The following is a 16,886-nucleotide window of genomic DNA, read 5'->3' as shown; positions in this document are numbered from 1 at the left end:
CACATGCTCCGTTCTTCCATAAACGTAATTGGCTGGCTCTGTCTAGGTAATTTGCATAAGGCGATCTGATTGGCTGACGCACGCGTTGCCGCTTGAAAAGTTGAGAAATGTTCAACTCCTGCCGCGAGCAACGGCACTGACGCGGCGCCGACGGATCCACAATTCAGTTCGGCAACGCATGAAGTCACCAATTAAAAGTGAATGGGAAGCGTTAACGCTGACGCCCCGTGTGAATGCGCCGTAAGAAGGCGCGACACTACATGAAACTTTGCTGGAAGCATCACTGGATCTCTACACATGAACGCGAGCATTGAGTACATTGTTTGTGTACACAGTTTACTAAAAAGAAAGGTTTTGAACAACTGACTTTGGCTGTTATGGTGTCCGGTCATCATCTTTGCCAGACATAAAGAATCGATTTCCAAATGCAAATGAATGAATCTCATATGAGGCTCCTTTTTCAACTAGAAGGTCAATATTGTTTTTCACTTGCGACTAAACAACGAATTATCCGTGCATTTATATGGAACTATGCTTTTAGGAGCTATCCATCTTTACTCTTGACTGGCAAGATGGCAGCGAGCGGACACCAAAACAACCTGTTGTTCAAAACTTTCTTTTTAGTAAACTCTGTCTACACAAACAATGTTCTCAATGCTCGAGTTCACGTGTAGAGATACAGGTGATACTTCAAGCAAAGTATCATGTTGTGTCGAGCCTTCTTAGTGTTGTAAAAATAAAATTTTTGATGCGCACAACATATTGAAGGCATAGCTTCTAGTTCTTTTGCGACCACTTCAAAATGGCGGAAGACAAGTTTGAGATGTGAGTGACGTCAGCTGATGTTCATGAATATATTGGCGTACATTATCGTTGCTCCTCTATGCCCCGCCTTTCTGAAACACGTTGATTTTTACAAAACTCATCCCTCTGTAAAATGTGACGTGCACTGATTGGCCAGCTATCCAGCGATTGACTGAATACCTCAAGTGTGTGATGGAAAGTTACGCCCCTTACCATATTTGGAATATCAACTCCCAAAGCACAGCATCTCCACGGCATGGCCGTGAAGGCAACAATACTACAGCGAGAATAAAAGTTGCGCTTGTTTTCTTTGCGTATACAGTTGGGTGGTGTTATGCAAATCTTCCCACACAGTGATGTAGATATGTGGGAATGTGTTTAAATGAGGTGTTTTATGAAGGCGTGGATGAGCCTTCACTTTTAGAAAGAATATTTAAGACTTTAATCTTTGCGACTTTAGGGATCTTCTACATGCATGAACAGCTTTAAATGCTACAAATACAAAGGAAACATAAAATCGCATCACATGACCCCTTTAATAAAAGACTCAGAACTCATTAAAATAAGAAAAAAGCAAGATTACAGTAGTTCAGTCCATGCACACTCACAGCCGTTTATCCGATGTGTCTGAACCAGCTTATTCTCTCTCACACACACACTTCCCCAGCCTTCATCAGCTCTAGTTTTACGATCAGAGATGACAGGAGCGCTGTCTTCCATCGCCAGGGGCAAAGGGCTGATCTTTAAACCCCCTCCAAAACCATCTTCCAGGTGCAAAGCGCCCTCACACACACACATACACACACAAAGTCATTTGTAGGATGTCATCCAGTGCTAATTTTTGAGTGGGTAATGATCCTACCCATCCGTTTTATATGAAGAATCTGTTTCCTTTCAACACCGCTTTCATTCGCTGTTTTCCCGAGGCTGATTTATTGGCTACAGGTGAGCATGCATCTATCAGGACCTTTTCAAGTCGGATTTGTATTCGCCAGGTCGTGACAATAGATCGCTCGACTTTTTCATGCTAGCCAAATGTAAAATTAAATCCACACCTGTGCAGGTAATGTCCAGAGCACAAAGGAAGTCAATTTCCTTGACTGTAGGTGAGGTGATGTTTGCAATATCATTCCACTTTTCTGCAGTGCACAAAGAGTAAAACACACACCGTTTTCTTGTGCATTCAAGCGACGTGAGCGTGGGACTCGTACGCACACGTGCTTTTTGTTTGCGGCGGTACCTGTGCAGGTGTGAGGGTGTCAGACAGATAAAAGTGCGAGTCGAGAGGCCGTCAGCACTTCTGTCATTCATCCACAATCCCTCATTCACAAACAAGACCTGGCATGGGCTTCGAGTGTCAGAGGGGTCAGCGAGTGTCTGTGTGCGTTTTGTTTTGAGTATTAGTGTGTGTATTAATCAGTCTATGAATGTGAAGGAACATCAAAGGTAGCCTAAAAAAGACTAAATGTGGAGCATGAATGCACTGTTTGCCAAATGCATAAAATGTTGTGGTTATTGTGACATGCATTGTTATAGAAAGATGTATTAATGTTGTATTTTTAAAGTTTATTTTGTGCTTCCCAGTTATTTTTTTAACTCTTTCATTTCAAACTGCAAACTCAGATTATTTATTTTGTGCTACCTTTGCGCTTAATAGCTGTCCATAAGAGTATTTTAGTACGTTTTTCTTGTATATACTTTATGTATAACACTTACAATATTCATTAAATACATGTTTATACATAATAATATTTTATATAATATACAGTATATATGTATGCATAGTTATTAGGGCTTGAAAAAATATTAATTAATCGATCTTTACTTTAAAGCAACACTATGTAGTTTCCATGTAAAAATGACTTACAGCTCCCCCATGTGGTTGAAAAGTGCAACAGTGCCTGGTATCAGACACTCTTCTGCGGGAAGGGGGAGGGGCGGGGCTGTGTGCTCTACCCTCCACCGCCCCTTTCAGAGTGTGCTTGTAGCAGCTAGGAGGCTGCTCAGGTTGCAGCAACAGTACAATTTGTCCAGTTAAAAGTTGTTCTATCACTGAAATAATTTTAGAGACATTATTTAAAGGTAAAAAAAACTACATAGTGTTGCTTTAACAAAACAATATAATTTCGGGAAATCTCTGAATCAATTCTTAATGTGGTTGCTTTACTTTAGAGACATGACTTGACGTTAAAGGGATAGTTCACCTAAAAATTTAAATTGTTTCATCATTCACTCTTCCTCATGTTGTAACAATCATGTATAAATGTCTTTCTTCTGCTAAACACAAATAAAGATATTTGTAACAAATCTGATCAGAGGGCACCATTGACTTCCATAGTAGGAAAATGTAATATTATAGAAGTGAATGGTGCCCCTGATCTGTTTTTTTTTTCATTTGTATTCAGCAAAACAAAAAAAATCATACAGGTTTGGAACAACATGAGGGAGGGTAAATGATGACATAATTGAAATTTTTGAGTGCACTATCCCTTTAAGTAGTGCCCGATGGCACGGGGCAAGCGTGAACTGTTACTTGCGTGATCGGTCCAGTGCTGAATCGTCAAAAAAGTTTATAATTTGCACATGTTTTAGGCCTTTCAAGCAAAGTAGACACGAAACAGATCTTAATGCGCTACTCACGCACTGTTTCATAAGTCTTATGTGTGCGCACATCTGAAGTGCATGGCCGGTGTTGTACTGACTTGTTGGATTATGTGACCGTCTTATTACAGGACGATGTGTTTGTAAACCTAATTCCTCCCCCAATCCTAACCCTACCCTTACGAAAATGTACCATGGTTTTAAGACAGTTAAATCCAAAAAAACATGGTTATTGTAGTAAAACCATAGTAACCACAAAAAAACATGGTTTTGACAACCATGGTTTTCAAAAATCATAGTTAAACCATAGTATGTGTAGTAAAAACATGGTAATAGAAGTAATCAATACAATTCAATTTATTTTATTTATATAGCGCTTTTCACAATACTTAATTGTTTCAAAGCAGCTTTACATTAATAGAAGCAGTAAAAGCACAGAAAAACGACAGATAGCATAACATAATACCCGATAGCATAAGCAGTCAAATTTGCTGCGGCTATGACTCGACATTATAAGCGAGCGTATACTAATGTAACGTCTAGAAGAGGAAGCTAAGTTAAGCCCAAGAAGGCTGCCTCCCCGGGGTAAAAAAACCCCTAGGAGAAAAAAACCCGGGCTGTTTAGCCGAGGAAATAAAAAAAAGTCCTAGGAGGGAAAAACCCTTGGGAGATATATATGTATATACACACATATAAACGGATAAGGAGATTAAGCGGAGATTAAGCTGGTTCTGTCGGTGATCGTTGGTCAGGCATCAGCTGGGCATCAACCGAAAAACCATAAAAGGGAACTTCACGCTGAGTCAGAGAGCTGACGCTATGGGGAATGCCTACAGCGTCTGAGAATGTATATCAAATTCGGCCGATGGTTAGGCGTGACGTCATATTCGGAAGCCAGAAAGCATAAATATGGCGGCAAAAAAGTGTACAGGCACGCCGGAAGTATGGCGAGGGAGACGCAGCGTCTCGTACCCTTCTCATAAAACAAGGATTTCCTACGTAACCTGAGATGTTACTACACTTTTACCACAAAAAAACTGTTTAATTTTTGTAAGGGTAAACCCAACTGTCCCTACAGCGCCTACTATGGTCATATAATTCAATGGGTCACAGATTTTGATGTTACATTGGGAAGTCGCAACTCAAGACTAGGTTCACGTTTCCTTACGCTTACAGACACAAAATGATTTCAAAATGCCGCGATTATCCTCGTAAAAAATTAAGTCTGTTGTGCGAATGTGTACAATTCAGAAAGAAAACGCACGAGTAACAATGTAATGGATTGCATGAATAAATTTCATGTTAGCAAAATTACAATTTTTAGTACAATTTTGAGAACCAATCGATTGTGGATTGAATCGATAAAAGATTTTAATCGAATCGCCAAATTGGTTGCAATACCCAGCCATTGGAAAGTATGCTAACGTCGAAGTCTAACTTTCTCTCTCTCTCTCTTTCTCTCTTCTTTCTGTCTTTCTCTTTATAGTTTCTCCGTGTGGAACAGGACAGAGAATGTAATATGGATTGTGCCGGAGCTGCTCGCAAACCGTTGTGCGCATCAGACGGACGAACCTTCAGTTCCCGCTGCGAGTTTCTCCGCGCAAAGTGCCGCGACCCTCAGCTGGAGGTCAACCGAGGGCCATGCAAAGGTCAGAGTTCACCATTCACGTGTGATCTGTTGCTGGTCGGGGCTGATGCCCTGTTAGGGTCAGGGTTTGAATCCATTCAGGGATAAATGAATCTTTGAGAGGATAAAGGAGACTTCCACTTGTATAACGCATGATGCATTTAACCCCCACTTATATAAGAAAATACATTTAAACATGCATGGAGTTTTTAAAACAAAAAATCTTGATAGGGATCTTGTCTGTGTAAAAATAAATGTACATATGTACATGCATTCATATGTGTGAAGGGAGGAGCAAAATATTGTCTGTGCCCAAAGATGTCAAAGGTCAAACAGCTCACAAACCCTCTTATTGTTTTGGGCTCGGCAGGAAGACTCCCTCGCCATTTAGTGTCGCTTTATTCTGCTTACAGACCTCATTTATTCTCTCTTTTATTCTTTTTTACTAGCAAGCACAATGTGTCATTCTTACATTGAGATTAAAAGGGTGTGAGGAGAAAAATGACAGAGAGGACAAGAGACACAAAAGAGTCTAATTTTCAAAGGAAAGCGTAAAATTGTGTCAAAATGCATGTGACGTGTTTTAAATAAATCATTATATTTGCAGGTTGCACGAAAATGAACTATTTGTCTTTCAGAAAGTTAAAAAGTATAATTTGAAATGTCTGCTTCTGTTGATCCGTGACTTTAACCGTCTGCTCTTGTTTCATTTCTCCTTTCTTAATCATTCGTCTGGTTTTGTTTGTTTTGGTGCTCTCATGTCATCTCAGACGAGACTGTTTTAATGATTTGCGCAGTGGAGAGAGTGACTATATGTCTGCATAGAGATTCATTTTCAAGACTTGTGAGGCTGTGCTCTGGCCAGCTTTGTTAACGATATCAACACACATGCATACACACATATATGTCTAAATACGCATACAAATATGAGAGATATAAGCCTTCACTGGACTTGAAGAGAATTGCATTGATGCCTGCGGTAGGATTATTGATCCAGATCCCAGCCGCACACATGGCTTCACCGCTTCCGAACATCTTGAATTATTCTGTGTGTTTGAGAGGTCACATGTTATTGAAGAAGAAACTTGATTTCCTTCTTCATTTTTTTGCTATTATTATTCCTTTCCTCCGAAAGAAACGCCACCGCCACATCAGTCAGCGATAGATTTGCCTGTCGCTTTGAATTTAATGTGCCCTCTCTTCGGATGGTCTGTTTTTTATATCACACTAACAACATTTGCAAAACTGTGTGTCTGAAGTGAAATGATGGGAAATTTGAGTTATATTTAGAAAGGAATTGTTTGAGGACAGAATTTGTGGAGGAATGATTCATCAGATGTAGTACATTTCAGCTGACCTCATCCAACACTTACATAGCACAAGCTAGATGTTGGGTAGACAGTTCATGTTGATTCTGATAACAGGGATGATTATAAGCCATCTTACAGGTGGATTTTCATGTGCTGTGTCTACAGATACATCCAGGTGTGTGGCAGAAAAGAGGTACACAGAACAGCAAGCCAAGAAAGTCTTTCCACAAGTGTTTGTACCCGTCTGCAACCCTGATGGAACCTACAGTGAGGTAAGAGATATGACGTACGGACGGAAAGACAGACTGACAGAGATAGAGAGACAGACAGATAGACTGACAGAAACACAGATAGATGGATGGATGGATGATAGATGGATAGAAACACTGATGACAGATAGATAGACAGACACACATACAGATACACTGATGACAGTTAGACAAACAGACAGACATATAGATAAAAAGGCAGGGAGACAGACAGACAGGACAAAAACACTGATAACAGATGGACAGACAGACAGAGAGATAAACTGATAACAGGTTAGATAGACAGACAGACAGAAACACAGATGACAGACAGACAAGACAGATGATAGACAGACAGAAAGGCGGGTGGACGGGCAGGCGGGTGGATGGATGGATGGACATACAGACAGACAGGACAGAAACACAGATGACAGATAGATAGACAGAAATACAGATACACTGATGACAGATGACAGATAGATAGATAGATAGATAGATAGATAGATAGATAGATAGATAGATAGATAGATAGATAGATAGATAGATAGATAGATAGATAGATAGATAGATAGATAGATAGATAGATAGATAGATAGATAGATAGACAGATGGATAGACAGGCAGACAGAGAGACAGAAACACAGATGATAGACAGACAGACAGACAGACAGACAGAGAGAGAGAGAGACAGACAGACAGACAGAAACACAGATGATAGACAGAGAGACAGACAAACAAAAACACAGACAGGACAGAAACACCCATGACAGATAAATAGACAGAAATACAGATAAACTGATGACGGATGACAGACAGACAGACAGACAGACAGACAGACAGGCAGGCGGCGGACGGACGAACATACAGACAGACAGGACAGAAACACCGATGACAGTTAGATAGGCAGACATACAGATACACTGATGACAATTAGATTGATAGACAGACAGGGAGGCAGGCAGGCAGGCAGGCAGACAGACAGACAGACAGACAGAAACATCAATAACAGACAGACAGACAGACTGACAGATGGATAGACAGGCAGACAGACAGACAGACAAAAGCACAGATGAAAGACAGACAGACAGACGGATGGACAGACAGACAGACAGACAGACAGACAGACAAAAGCACAGATGATAGACAGACAGACAGACGGATGGACAGACAGACAGACAGACAGACAGACAGACAGACAGACATAAACACAGATGATAGACAGACAGACAGACAGATACACAGATGGATACACAGAAACACAGATGACAGACAGACAGACAGACAGACAGACAGACAGACAGACAGACAGACAGAAACACAAATGAAAGGTAGATAGACAGAAACACAGATGAAAGGTAGATAGACAGACAGACAGACAGACGGATGGACAGACAGACAGACAGACAGACAGACAGACAGACAGACAGACATAAACACAGATGATAGACAGACAGACAGATGGATACACAGAAACACAGATGACAGACAGACAGAGAGACGGACAGACAGACAGACAGACAGACAGACAGACAGACAGACAGACACAGACAGACAGACAGACAGAAACACAGATGATAGACAGACAGAAACACAAATGAAAGGTAGATAGACAGAAACATAGATGAAAGGTAGATAGACAGGCAGACAGAAACACAGATGACAGACAGATGGATAGACAGACATACAGAAACACAGATGTCAGACTGACAGACAGATGGATAGACAGACAGACAGAAACACAGATGACAGACTGGCAGACAGATGGATAGACAGACATACAGAAACACAGATGACAGACTGACAGACAGACAGATGGATAGACAGACAGACAGAAACACAGATGAAAGGTAGATAGATAGACAGAAACACAGATGACAGACTGACAGACAGATGGATAGACAGACATACAGAAACAAAGATGACAGACAGACAGACAGACAGACAGACAGACAGACAGACAGACAGACAGACAGAAAGACAGATGACAGAAAAATGGACAGACAGACAGACAGAAACACAGATGTCAGACTGACAGACAGATGGATAGACAGACAGACAGAAACACAGATGACAGACTGGCAGACAGATGGATAGACAGACATACAGAAACACAGATGACAGACTGACAGACAGACAGATGGATAGACAGACTGACAGAAACACAGATGAAAGGTAGATAGCTAGACAGAAACACAGATGACAGACTGACAGACAGATGGATAGACAGACATACAGAAACAAAGATGACAGACAGACAGACAGACAGAAAGACAGATGACAGACTGACAGAAAAATGGATAGACAGACAGACAGAAACACAGATGACAGACTGACAGAAACACAGATGAAAGGTAGATAGATAGACAGACAGACAGACAGACAGACAGACAGACAGACAGACAGACAGACAGACATAAACACAGATGATAGACAGACAGACAGATGGATACACAGAAACACAGATGACAGACAGACAGACAGACAGACAGACGGACAGACAGACAGACACAGACAGACAGACAGACAGAAACACAGATGATAGACAGACAGAAACACAAATGAAAGGTAGATAGACAGAAACATAGATGAAAGGTAGATAGACAGACAGACAGAAACACAGATGACAGACAGATGGATAGACAGACATACAGAAACACAGATGTCAGACTGACAGACAGATGGATAGACAGACAGACAGAAACACAGATGACAGACTGGCAGACAGATGGATAGACAGACATACAGAAACACAGATGACAGACTGACAGACAGACAGATGGATAGACAGACAGACAGACAGAAACACAGATGAAAGGTAGATAGATAGACAGAAACACAGATGACAGACTGACAGACAGATGGATAGACAGACATACAGAAACAAAGATGACAGACAGACAGACAGACAGACAGACAGACAGACAGACAGACAGACAGAAAGACAGATGACAGAAAAATGGACAGACAGACAGACAGAAACACAGATGTCAGACTGACAGACAGATGGATAGACAGACAGACAGAAACACAGATGACAGACTGGCAGACAGATGGATAGACAGACATACAGAAACACAGATGACAGACTGACAGACAGACAGATGGATAGACAGACTGACAGAAACACAGATGAAAGGTAGATAGATAGACAGAAACACAGATGACAGACTGACAGACAGATGGATAGACAGACATACAGAAACAAAGATGACAGACAGACAGACAGACAGACAGACAGACAGAAAGACAGATGACAGACTGACAGAAAAATGGATAGACAGACAGACAGAAACACAGATGACAGACTGACAGAAACACAGATGAAAGGTAGATAGATAGACAGAAACACAGATGAGAGACTGACAGACAGATGGATAGACAGACATACAGAAACACAGACAGACAGACAGACAGACAGACAGAAACACTGATGACAGACAGAAAGACATGTAAGGGATACTTCAGATAGATAATGATACAGATGTTGTATGAGCACATTATGGATTATATTTTCTTTTCTTCTTGATTCTGCATTTGAACAGATCCAGTGTCACAGTTACACCGGTTACTGCTGGTGTGTAACGCCAAGTGGCCGACCAATCAGTGGCTCAGCAGTAGCCAATAAGAAACCTCAATGCCAAGGTACCTTCTTCTGCTATGTGTTGTTTATGACTTTGTTCCATTGTGTGCCTGGTTAAGGTTTTCTTTTTCAGTTGCAAAGATTTTTTATATCATCAGTAATGCCACCTCGCAGTAATGCCAACATTAATGACACTACGCTGAGGTTTGCCAGGTTTCGGAGCACCCAGATTCTCCCCAGTCAAATAGATGTTGTCTGAAGTATAAATCAAAAGAGAACTTCCTTTAAAATATTCTTACACATGCTGTAAACTCAAACAACACTTTAATAGCAAACAATAGCTGTCACTTTACCGTCTAAGTTATATATAGTCCAGCTATGAGTGACCCACTTCTATCCAACATAATCTTGGTTGCATGTCGTAAGCAAAGTCCACAATGATTAAGTTTAAGAGTTTTGATCTGTTTCGAATGCTTTTAGTCACAACAAAATTCTTATAGTTACATAACTGTTATTCCATAGTTTACTTTTATTATGTAATCTGAATAAACTTTTGAACGGTCCTGTTTGCTTTAGTCTCAAAAAGTCCAGTTGTTACCATGATGCACAAGAGAATTGACTTTGTGTACTGTGATCTCAGTGCCATATAAGGACAAAAAAAGCACAAATCTCATTGGTTCTTGTGTATCATCAACATGGTTGACTTGAAAGTACGAAATTGAATGAGATTCAAAACTAGCCCCACGCTAGAGGACCACTGCATGAATCAATGCCAGAATGTCCTTAATCCTAATCTACAAAAATGTTCCAGCATAACAATACCACATAACCAAAGCCACATGCTCTAACACACACACGCACACACACAATACACACATAAATTGATCCTATCACTGCAGGCCATGGCTTTTTGGATCATGACATTGTTGGCTTGGCTTTGTAGAGCTACAACTTTACTAAAAAAAGACCAATTAGATTTAATTGCACATGCAACAGTTTAATCAGTTAGGTCTGGGGGAGCATCGCAAAACCAATGTGCGTTTGGCAGACGAAGCGCCTGAGCTCAAACATTCTTGCTCTTTTACTTCAAGATAGTGTCATATGGTTTCTACCCCCTGCAGCCCTCATAACGTTATTCTGTTCCCTCATAGAGGCCTAAAACGTAAATTAAAAACGTAAGTCACTTTTTTGGGAATAAAATTTGCACATGATCAAGTGTTTCTGGAAGACAGGCTTGCCCTGATCTGGGGGAGCTGTTTAGGGTTTTATACATGGGCAAAGACCTGCACATGTCTTAAACGAAATTTGAGATGTACAGTTGCTATGTTAGAAGTAAGGGGCCATTCACATTATAACGATAACTATAACTATAATACTGCGTTTACACCAGCCGCGGTAAAGGTATCAAGCGCGAGTGATTTCAATGTTAAGTCAATGTGAAGATGCGTTGACGCGCGTCCGGAGGTCTCGCGCCACGAATGAAGCGTTTAGCACGGTAGACCTGATTCCGTCTCATTTGCGCATCTTGTTCTTGAAAAATGTGAACTTTGGCGGAAAAGCCCCTCCCATGACGCGAATGACAAGAATTTCACGTGCGAATGAAGCGAGTAAACTCAAAATGTTCAAGCAGCAAACTATGCACGGTAGACACGATTTTGACGCCTCAAACGTGGCTGGTGTTAACCCATGGTAATGACAACTATTAGCTTCCACACTACCGGACAATAACGATAACTTCATGCTAATTCGCCTGCGGGGCACAGTACTAGCGCAAATCATTTATTTACAAAGGCATTACTAATATTGCTTATTTCCTTTAATAAAAATGCTTGTAATTGCCATTAAATGTATAAATGTTACACAGCTGGTAAGCAGCAGATGTCCTCAACATGTCACATTTGCGTAATCCAAACAGTGAATCTAGTAGTTTGTATAGTATAATATCTTACCTTTTGACGTGGTCAGTGTAGTGGAATAAAAAGCATTACGTAGTCAATTTCACAGCAACTGCATCAGCGCTGGATACCTGAGGTAATTTTATGTTATGGACCTCAGCAATGCGCTTCTTCACAGTGTCATCTGTCAATTTAAATGTGCGTGCGCTTGAAGTTCAAATAGATTTGATATCAATGGTTTATCATTAATCAGTTGGGAAAAAACACTCGGAAAGTGATCCCAAAGTATTGTTCATTGTATCTTTATCATTATTGTTGTGGTGTGAACTCTGCTATATATTTTTATAGTTATCGTTATAATGTGAACGGCCCTTAACTGCGATTTTTCTGTTGATATTCAGGTCCCAGGAATGGAAAAATCAATCCGAAGGAACCAGGAAAAGAAGGTAAATGCCCTCACATCACTATTTGTTTCATTATGTTAGGAGTAAAGCACCAGACAATCTTCACTTGCAATTGGGTCATTTTATCACATGGGCTTGTTGTAGTGTGATAAAGACATTTTCTTAAAGATAGATGTTGTTAAGTAAAAATATAAGAATAAAAGCAGGGCCGGCGTCAAGGGGGGGCATTCGCGGGCAGTGCCCCCCCGAACAGGTTGTTGTGCCCCCCTGCAAAGTTTTTTATTACTTTAATATATATCAAGAATAATTAAAATAAATTAAACATTGAATGTTTCATCACTTGTAATGTAATCAAATGAGGAAAATATAGTTGATATATGTGTTCTTAAATTAAAATAGACCAGTTTCTCTGATTGGATGTATTGCCGCATCTCACCCATCTTACGTCTTTAGCATATTTGTGACTTGATACTAGCAACGTGTTTTTTCGCGGCATTTTATGGATCGTGTAAAATATGGATATTAGAACATTTAGAACGAACCAGCACCGCCTGCTTCATCTTCATGCAAACACAGACTGGCTCAAACTCAGAGATTATAGAGGTCTAGGTGGAATTTACAAATCTACAGGACACTGTTTTAAGGAAGTTTAATGTTCTTACACGCCGTCTTCAGCTATTTTAAAGGTAAGTTAGCGTTGTTTTAAATTACGTAAGCTTAAATGTGAAGTGTGGCTATAGACCGTTAACAGCATTACGACGTGATTATGGTAAAGCGGCTTTTTTAAAGCTAGGACGCGGTGTGCGCTGCGCTATGAAACCCATTCATTTCAATGGCTTGCGCTCACGCCGCGGTCGAAGTTCAATAGTTTTGCACATAGTTTGTGGTCTTTTGCACTTTATACGGGAAATGAGCTGACAGTCTGTTAGTTGTATGAGTGTGTGCTTGCTGTATTTGTTGTTTTGCGTGCCCCCCGTTGGAAGCCGAGTGCCCCCCTGTTAGTTATGGTCTGGCGCCGGCTCTGAATAAAAGCCCTCCCTACTCAATAAATACTTTATTTCTTAATAAACATTAGCACTTTATTTCCATTTTTCCACTTAGACTTTTTCTTAATTTTTATTGAAAATAAATTCCTTTTCAATGTGAAGAGCATGGTTGGCAAAAAGCAGGTTCAAACCAGCAAAATTGCGTCAAAAGCCTTACCTCCCTTGCCATATATATATGAAGAGTTTCATTGCAAAACGAGATAACCACCGTTTTTTTAATTGTTCAGAAATCTTGTTTTTTGGTTGTACATTCCAATTAATTTCAATGCAACTGCAGTTGGTTTGTTTTGATTTAAACCTTCATAACTTAAAAAATACAGCTAAGTAGCACCATAAAACAAAATAATAACATGATAACATAGTAATAAACATGTTTTGACAAAAATGTTAAAAATGGATTTATCTCGTTTTGCAACTAAACTCTTCATATATATATATATATATATTCTGATTACACGTTAATGTGAACTCATGAGATGTTGATAAATTGTGTTCTGTCATCACAAGCTACACTAAATAAATGATGGATAAGAATATATTATTAAGTTATGCCTTCAAAAAGGTAACAGGGTTGACAGTTTTACAATGTAATGGGCATCACATGCTTGAAATACTGAAACTTCAAAGTGCTTTTTAGAAAAAAAGCACTTTCCAGTAGGTTAATGCATTAGCTAACATAAACTAACAATGATTCATCTTAGTTCATGTTTATTTCAGCATTTTTACTAATATATTTATAAATTCAAAAGTGGTAACTGTTAACATAGTTAATGCACAATGAACTAACATGAACAATTGTATTGGTAGTATTAACTAACATTAACAAAGATTAATAAGTGCTGAAAAACTGTACTGCTCATTGTTAGCTAATGCATTTACTAATGTAAACAAATATAACCGTAACATTCAGTGCTTACATTTAAAATATCCACCTTTAGGTTTTAAGTACTGTATATGGAGGACACGAATAGTAGCCGTTTTGCTGAATGACCTAACTGATTTAATGTGTGTGTGCTTGGACGTGTCCAAACTGCGGGTTATGGCTTGCCATTCTAATACTTTGTGAATTGAGAACGCCGGAGTTGCTTCGGGGCTGAAAGTAAATGGCCGTATGTTCAAGTCGTTAAACAGAGAGACGCCATAATAACAGCTTTTGCCTTTCACGGTCGTTAAAATGAAATCGAAGAGCTTCACAGTTTTCTGTTAGCACACCAGAGAGCATCCTACATGATGTGAAGAACATTCAGTGAAAATATAACATTGATATATTTAATATTGACTAAAATCAAGTCAAAGATTGAAATCAATGAGTGAAATCAAACCTCATTCATCCAGTTTCTAGATTTTTATTTCTCATATTTTACTCTTATTTTATTTTCTATCTATATGTGTCTTATTTTATATTTTAGCTATCACGTTACAGTTGATCATAGTAGACATGTTAGATGATATGAAGTTTATTGTTCACTGTGAACCCGAAAAGTACAATATACTAATTTAAAATGAGTGAACTGTTGTAAGTTTATTCAACTTAAAAGTTTTATGTACGTTGAACAAGTTCCACAATCTAAAAAAAATGAGTCAAAGAACTTTGCTAACTCAAAATTTTTATTTATAACCTCCAAACAGAGTCTCATTTTAACAAACACTGAACATAATTACAAACTTTTGGTGGTTGTGATGAGGTTTATGCAGTCCTTCCAGAAAAACGCGGAGTTTTTTTGTGATTGTTGCGGGCAAAAATCCTTGATTTTGCGGCACGTTTTCATAAAAAATGCGATGAAATATGCGAGATATTTAAGCAATTTATGCGATGGAATTGCGGGAATTTGCGAAAATTGCGGAAACTTGCAAAAGCTGCGGAAACTTGCAAAAGCTGCAATGATGTTCACGTCACATAATCACGTCACTTCATAACATTCCCATGGCAATAGAGGACACGGCTGCGCTTTTGGGAAGTAAATGAAACATTTTTCAACTTTCTCCTAATATATGTGACTTTTTGCTACGAAAATGCGGAGATTATGAAATCATGCAAGCCCCGCATATTTTGTGCGCGGAAATATGTAATTAATGCGGCAAAAGTGCATCATATTTGGAAAAAATGCAGCCCCGCATAAATATGCGGACTTTGGCTGATTATGCAATATATCGCGCGATCGCACAATCGAGTTTTTCTGAAGGGACTGTTTATGGCATTCAATCTGCCAGTTAAAGGGACACTCCACTTTTTTTTTTAAAATAGGCTAATTTTTACGTTTTTGGAATCCATTCAGCTGATCTTAGGGTCTGGCAGTACCCCTTTTAGCATAGCTTAGCATAATCCATTGAATCTGATTAGACCATTAGCATCACGCTCAAAAATTACCAACGAGTTTCTGTATTTTTCCTATTTAAAACTTGCCTCTTCTGTAGTCACATCGTGTACTCAGACGGACGGAAAATTAAAAGTTGTGATTTTCTAGTTAGATATGGCTATACTCTCATTTTGGCGTAATAATCAAGGACTTTGCTGCCGTAACGTGGCTGCAGGAGGCGCAGTGATATTACGCAGAGCCCGCAAATAGTCCCCTGCTTTTGAAAGTAACCAAGGGGAGTATTTTCAGGCGCTGCGTAATATCATTGCGCCTGCTGCAGCCAAATATTATTTATTTAAAGATTTTGAGTTGGTTTACTGAAATCTTTTTCGAAAATCGGTTTCCACAAAAGTTTTGAGTACTGAAATTTTTATAGAGTTTACATGTCTTTAAGATATATTTTTTTTTTAAATGACAGATTTGTTTGACAATAATATTTTTGACTATCAGGAGTGCATAATTCAACAACTGCTGTGTCCCAAAATGGCTCAATTTTTGATTTATAAAGGAGAGAAACACAACAATAAATAAAGGTGCAGTTTCTTTGCCCTTTGATGAGTTAATGGTGACCCTGCTGAGGTTAACCACACCTGCAGCTTTCAGCGTTAAAATTCCTACGGCCAAAGCATCTGGCAATTTTTGTGTTTGTGTGTTTGCATGCATGCCCATTCTCCTGATCTCAGGACCTTCAGAGTCAAAACTAAACAAGTGTTTCATTTTACAGGGCTCCAGTAAAGTTTGCACAACTTTGAGCTCTTGCATTTACAGAATTCTGTACAGAACATCGCTGAACTGTTTCATGCTGTCAAGGACTGTTCAACTGTTATTTTTTTACAACAACCACTACACCTCATTTGACTTTTTCTGTAGCTCTTATTACCTGTGCGTTCTTCAATTTATTCTCCTCCTTTATGTATCTTACTTTTCCTTTCTCTATCTCTTCAGTCTGTCCTGGCCGGGCAATGTGCAAACACATTATTACATGATGTTATGTGACTGTCTAGCTTACTCTTG

At 39.4% G+C, this 16,886-nt stretch overlaps 1 protein-coding gene across 3 annotated transcripts in view; it reads left to right on the top strand.

Annotated features, from left to right (window-relative positions):
• smoc2 (SPARC related modular calcium binding 2) overlaps positions 1–16,886 on the top strand; it is a 56,998-nt gene that overhangs the window by 14,260 nt on the left and 25,852 nt on the right. For all 3 annotated transcript variants that reach the window (XM_073873574.1, XM_055170126.2, XM_055170127.2), the window contains exons 2-5: positions 4,892–5,054; positions 6,508–6,614; positions 10,133–10,232; positions 12,467–12,511. In XM_073873574.1, coding sequence (XP_073729675.1) covers positions 4,925–5,054; positions 6,508–6,614; positions 10,133–10,232; positions 12,467–12,511 — 382 coding nt within the window. In that variant the 5' untranslated portion in view covers positions 4,892–4,924. The remainder of the gene's footprint in view (positions 1–4,891; positions 5,055–6,507; positions 6,615–10,132; positions 10,233–12,466; positions 12,512–16,886) is intronic.

The sequence above is a fragment of the Misgurnus anguillicaudatus genome, chromosome 11 (genome assembly GCF_027580225.2).
Source record: "Misgurnus anguillicaudatus chromosome 11, ASM2758022v2, whole genome shotgun sequence".
NCBI classification, from domain to species: domain Eukaryota; kingdom Metazoa; phylum Chordata; class Actinopteri; order Cypriniformes; family Cobitidae; genus Misgurnus; species Misgurnus anguillicaudatus.
Note: the sequence above shows the minus strand (reverse complement) of the source record. Positions and strands in the feature narration are given on the sequence as shown.